The sequence below is a fragment of the Mustela putorius genome, unplaced genomic scaffold, assembly GCF_011764305.1.
Source record: "Mustela putorius furo isolate JIRA1106 unplaced genomic scaffold, ASM1176430v1.1 tig00003853_pilon_pilon_pilon, whole genome shotgun sequence".
Lineage (NCBI taxonomy): Eukaryota > Metazoa > Chordata > Mammalia > Carnivora > Mustelidae > Mustela > Mustela putorius.
The window spans coordinates 31,226,213-31,232,212 of NW_025422005.1; the positions used below are offsets into that span (position 1 = coordinate 31,226,213).

The 6,000-nt window shown below is 55.9% G+C and overlaps 1 protein-coding gene across 8 annotated transcripts in view; it reads left to right on the top strand.

The window, feature by feature from the left end:
* Positions 1-5,704, top strand: part of KCNQ4 (potassium voltage-gated channel subfamily Q member 4) — a 52,956-nt gene extending 47,252 nt beyond the window's left edge. For all 8 annotated transcript variants that reach the window (XM_045064298.1, XM_045064299.1, XM_045064305.1 and 5 more), the window contains 3 exons: positions 470-601; positions 2,830-2,959; positions 3,536-5,704. In XM_045064298.1, coding sequence (XP_044920233.1) covers positions 470-601; positions 2,830-2,959; positions 3,536-3,748 — 475 coding nt within the window. In that variant the 3' untranslated portion in view covers positions 3,749-5,704. The remainder of the gene's footprint in view (positions 1-469; positions 602-2,829; positions 2,960-3,535) is intronic.
* The last annotated feature ends 296 nt before the right edge of the window (positions 5,705-6,000 follow it).

Below are 6,000 nucleotides of genomic sequence, written 5' to 3' on the forward strand. Positions count from 1 at the left end.
CCTGTCTCCCACGCCAGAACAGGGCTCCTGAGATCAGGGATTGGGTCTCATGCCTCTTTGGGTGCCCAGGTCTAGCACAGTGGCGCTAACAAGCATTTATGCAGTGAATGCAAAAATGCAAAAAAAAGACAGGATCAAGCCGTCTTGATCACCAGGGTTCACAGAGGCCTGCCCTGTGTCCCAGCTAGCAGGGAGAAACCAGGCCCAGCCCCAGGCCTCCCAGGCTAATGCTACTGCAGATAAAACCACATTTTAAAAACAACAACAACAACAAAACAAAAACAAAGAGACATCAAAGGGGTTGGGAACGGAACATGGTGGGAACATGGTGGGAGGCTGGGAGACCCAGCAGAGGCTGTTTCCAGTGACCCAAGCAGAAGGTGCCCTAATGCTGAGCAAAAGGTTAGCAAAGGGATGGGAAGCCGGCTGGAAAAGAAACCCTTCCCGCTGAGACCCCCTCTCCCGACAGGATCCTGAAATTCCTGGTGGCCAAAAGGAAATTCAAGGAGACGCTGCGACCATACGACGTGAAGGACGTCATCGAGCAGTATTCGGCGGGGCACCTGGATATGCTGGGCCGGATCAAGAGCCTGCAGGCTCGGTGGGTGCGCTCGCAGTGAGACCGTGGCCCTCGCTGCAAAGCAAGGACTGCGAGCTGAGTGGCCCCCCACTCCACTCCCGCCCGCGCCCGAGCAGAGCCGCGGGCGCCCCCTAGAGGCCCCCGCAGGAGCTGGAGTTTCTGGCCTGGGCAAGGCTTCTGGCTTGCTGCAAGCCACTGAGGACTGACCCCGCACCTGTCTTGAGCGAGAAGGACCCAGCCTCACGTCCTCTGTGCGATCCCTACCAACCTGCACTCCTCGGGGGGATGTCTTTAGACGGCTGTTTCCTGGTCCTGAAATAATAGGAGGAGTAAAATAATTGGGAGATTATTAAAATTATTGGGAGGTCTCCCACCTCCAAATAGGATAATAGGAGGAGTAAAATAATTGGGAGATTATTAAAATTATTGGGAGATCTCCCATCTCCCAAGGGGATAGGCAAATTGTCCTCAATGCTGCCCCCCTCTTGCCTGTGGAACCCTCCCGTACCTCTTCTCTCCACCCAGCATGTAAGAAGAATTCTTGCACCAAGACCGTAATCACCTACACCTTGCCCTTCTCCTGTAGCCAGCATTCTCACTGCCATTCATTCACTTGATCTCTTAATAATCATGGGGCTTTTGTTACTTGCCAGACAGTGGGGCTCTGGTGAAAAGCAAGAGTCCTGGCCCTCATGGCGCTTTTATTCTAGTGGAAGAGAACAGATGATAAATAAATGAAACTAGACCGTGTCAGATGGTGATCAAGCCTAAGGAGAAACATAAGGGTTAAGGTATTGGGGTTTGTGATTTTAAATAGGTAAGAAGGTGACATTTGAGGGAAAAGAAAGGTGGGGCAACAGCTCTGTGACTGTTTAAGAAAAGAGTTTTCAGAGGCAACAGCAAGAGCAAAGGCTTAGGCAGGTGTCCTAGGGTGTTGTTTAAGGAGCACCAAGGAGCCCAGTGTGTCTGTTGTGGCCTAAGAGCAGTAGGCAAGGTCAGAAGATGAATGGCCCTTGGGCTGTATAAGGCCCCGTGGGCCACAGGACACACGCTGGCATTCACCTAAGGGGAGCTGCAAGCCTTGGAGAGGCTGGAGCAAAGGACGGACAAGATCTGAGCATATTTTTAAAGGAGCACCCAAGGTGTTGTGTGAGGATGACCTATACGGAAGCGAGGGTAGAAGCAGGGCAACCAGACAGGAGACTGCATCAGACGTGCAGGCAAGAGATGATGGGGACTTGGACCAAGGGGGCAGCAGTGGAGGGGGTGGGAGAAGTATGCAGACTCCAGATAGATTTTAAAGGTAGAGCTGGTAGGGTTTTCTGATGGGGTATAAGAGAAGAAAAGAGAGTTAAGGCTGAAGCCAAGGGTTATGGCTCGAGCAACAGGAAACAACAGGAAAATGTTGCCATTTGTTGACACAGAGAAGCCAACAAAGGCAGCAGGTTTGGCTCAGGTGAGCTGGGAGGTGTTGGGTTATGAAGCCAATCGGACATCCACGGGAGTGTTGTTGGGGCATTTAGACTGTGCAGTGTGGACTTCAGAGGAGAGCTGTCAGCTGGAAATAGAGATTTGTGTCAACAGGGCACAGAGGAATTGCAAATCTGGAACTGAAGACATCACCTTGTGAGAGTGCAGAGAGAAACGAGGTCCTAGGAGTGAGCCTTGGGTCCTGCAGTGTTTTGTGGAGGTAAAGGAGAACCAGCAAAGTAGAGGGAGAAGGAGAGGTCCGTGACGTAGGAGGAGAACTGGGAGAAGGTGGTGTTTGCGACCCCACATGAAGGATATGCGGGAAGAAGGGTGACCAGATGGTCCCCCTGGTGCCGAGGGCTGGAGTGCTGCTAAAAGGTCAAGTATAATGAGGCCTGAGAGTTGACCATGGAATTTAGCAATACAGAGGTCATTTGGGATCTTGACAACAGTAGTTCTGGTGAGATGGTGGGAATGAAAGCCTGACTGGTGTAGGTTTAAGAGAGAAAGGGAGGAGAGAAATGGGACAGCGGGCCGAGATAATGCTTTCAAGAATCACGCTGTAAAGGAGAGCAGAAAGATAAGGTTGGACCAGCTCCAGTCTTGTCCACCTTATAACTTACATTCCTGTTTGGGTCTCTTTTTTCCCAGTCCACCGTTTCACATCTGTCCTCCTACCCTGCAGGCTGCATCTCCCCGTTTAGTAGGCAACCTAGAGTTCTTGAGGGAGGGACGGTTGGCGTGTGTCTGAGCCCTTTGACGGTTACTTTCTTCCACAGGGTGGACCAGATTGTGGGGCGGGGGCCCGGGGACCGGAAGGCCCGAGAGAAGGGAGACAAGGGGCCCTCTGACACGGAGGCGGTGGATGAGATCAGTATGATGGGACGCGTGGTCAAGGTGGAGAAGCAGGTGAGTATGGGGTGGAGTTTCGCTTGTATGATGGAGCTGGTCGTCGACCAAGAAGCTCCCGAAAGGCCACGGGGACCAGCACAAGGGGAGGGTGCACTTCTCGGAGCCGCAGCCCAGGCCACCAGCCTGGGAGGCCTGAGCAGGGTTCACGCGTCCCCGGCCCCACGGGTCCCCGCCCCACAGATAGCCCCGCCTCCCAGGAAGCCCGCCCATTTCTGCTAGACGACCCCGATAAACCCACCCTCTCCTGACAAGCCCCGTCTCCAGGTGGCTGTGGTCTCAGATAAGGCCGTCTAAATTTCTTGTACTGCCATGTAACCCCGCCTCAGTTGTCTGACTGTAGCTCCCGGACTATTCCAATCAATCACAACTAGATTTCCCTCCCGGAATGAACCCCCAGCTTCCCACCTTCGTCCCGCCCCCCGGCCAACTCCGCCGTTTCCGTCGCCCCTCCCATGGGAGGAGCCGCGTCTCCCAGAAGCGTCCCTCCCCGGCCAAGCCCCGCCTCCTGACTGCACCCCTCCCCAAGCTCCGCCCCAGCTCCAAGCCCCGCCCCCAGCCGCACCTTGTCCCCAGGTGCAGTCCATCGAACACAAGCTGGACCTGCTGTTGGGCTTCTACTCGCGCTGCCTGCGCTCGGGCACTTCGGCCAGCCTGGGAACCGTGCAAGTGCCGCTCTTCGACCCCGACATCACCTCCGACTACCATAGTCCTGTGGACCACGAGGACATCTCCATCTCCGCACAGACGCTCAGCATCTCCCGCTCGGTCAGCACCAACATGGACTGAGGGGCTTCTCAGGGGCGGGGCAGCACACGGCCAGCCCCTGGGCCTGGCGGTCGGACCCGCCCTCTGAGGCCTCCGGACTCCTCTCTTACTTGAACTTGCTCCCTTGCGGGGAGAGAGGCCACACGCAGTATTGAGCTGCCTGGGTGGGTGAGATATTCGCCATGGGGGTGCCAGCGACCCGCCCCATCTCAGGAGCGTGAGATGCCAGGCCACACGGAGGGCAGCAGTAGCGGCTGCCCCGCGGCTTCTGGGCCCCCCAGTGCCCTGCCCGTTTCATCAAGCCTTGACATGGCCTGCCTGGCAGGGGCACTGACCCGGGAGTGGGAGTGGGGCGCTGGGGTCCTGGGCCCTGACCCAGCTTCCAGCTATGCAAGGTGAGGTCTCTGGCCCGCCCTTTGGACAGAGCAGGGAAACCCTCCCGCCAAGTCCCCGCCCCACTCTGGGGTGGGCCCAAGGTGCCCCTAGGTACCCACAAGCATAGGACCCTGCCACAAGGCAGCTGGACACCATATATGCAAACTATGTTAAATATGCAATTTGGGGGACCCCTATGGGGTCCTTCTGCCCCTCCCTCATTGGGAGATGGGCCCCCAGCAATAGCTGGTCTCAGGCTGCTTGGCCATGCGCCCCATCCCTTTCTTTGGCTTATCACCCGCACCTCACCCAGCATGGGGCCTGTTTCTCCCTTGCCTCCCCTACCCATTGGCAGGTATCCCCTCCCAGGGGCTCCTTCTTCCTGCTGGATGTCCACTCCCCTCCTTGGCCCTCCAGACACCTTACAGCACAAGTTTCTATATTTGCCTCCAAATCTCCCACGGACAGTGCTCCCATGGTCACACAAAGTTTCCCCCAACATGCAGAAAGCCTCTCACGCGCACAGACACACACAGTCTCACACACACCTGGAGATGTGTGCACACAGCCGGTCAGCCTTCCTTAGGGTTCTGCAGCTGATGCTGATGGACTGGCCCTGCAGGGTGACGTCCACTAAGAGGAAGCCTGCCACTCAATCTGAGTAGGACAGGGAGCTCTGAAGTGGCCCCTGGCCTCTCTAGGCCTTACCTCCGAGTTTCACCTGCTCCCCTTTCCCAAGAACCTCTACTTCTCACTGGTCCAGGAGCCTACACTGCTGCTTCTGCTGCCCCACAAGGACCCTCCCTGGCATCCCTACAGCACAACTCAGGCCTAAGCCCCTGGGGCTTGGACAGCACTGGAAAAACCCCAGGCCCTTCCCCAGGATGGTTACCAGGCTTGCTTCCACTAGACCTACCCCTTTCCTAGTACTCTCACTCCCGGAGAGAATAATAATGTATCTAGCTGCTCCAATCTGTTGGGCCCCAGCTGTGCACCTGGCACCCACACGCACTGTGTCCCCTCCTTCTGCACCTCACTCTTCATTTCAGTTGGCAGCCCCCCATTCTGGCATACATCCCCCAATGCCAGGCCCCCAGCACCTCTTTGGTATCCCGGCCCCTCTATCCCTCTATTGCGAAGCCAATGCAGGGAGCAGGAGGGGGATGGGTAGCAGACTGATGGTGACCCTCCGTGGGGCACCAGGGAACGAGGAGGGGCTCCGACCCAGCAGCCTGCATCTCATGACTGGGGACCCGCATGCACCAGCGCCAGGGCTGGGGCTGGATCTCGTGCAGCCCCATGGTGCCCAGCCTCTGCCCCAATGTCTCCTCTGCATGTGACTGTCATGCCCTGGATGGAGCCTGTCCTGGCTCTCCTCACCTGCACTGCACTGTCCCCAGAGAGCCACCCTCTAACCCCTCAGAGACAGAGCTGTGGAGAGGGTCAGAAGAATGGGATTACCCTATGACCAAAGGAGATTTGGGATGAAGCCCTCCCTCCTTCCACAATCAAGGTCCCCCCACCAACCCAGTTCTCGGATATGCAAGTACCTCACTTTGTTAACTTATTAACTTATTGGTTTCATTAAAGTTTTCAGTAGGAGGTGGTTGCTTTTGGCTGTTCAGTGGCGGTGGGGTGGGGTACGTGGTCTGGGGGTGGGGATGAAGAAATTCGGATTAGTCAGCACTCTTTGGTCCTGAACAACAAAAACCTAACCAAGTATAGCTTAAGGAAAGAAAAACAAGGAAGGAAGGAAAAGAAAAAAGAAGAGAAGAGGAGAGAAGAAGAGAAAAAAGAAAAGAAAATGGAATTTGTTAGCCCAGATAACTAAACTGTCGGGGAGGGTAGAATGGTTTCCGGCACAGCTAGAGCTAGGTACGTAACATGTCAGGGATCTG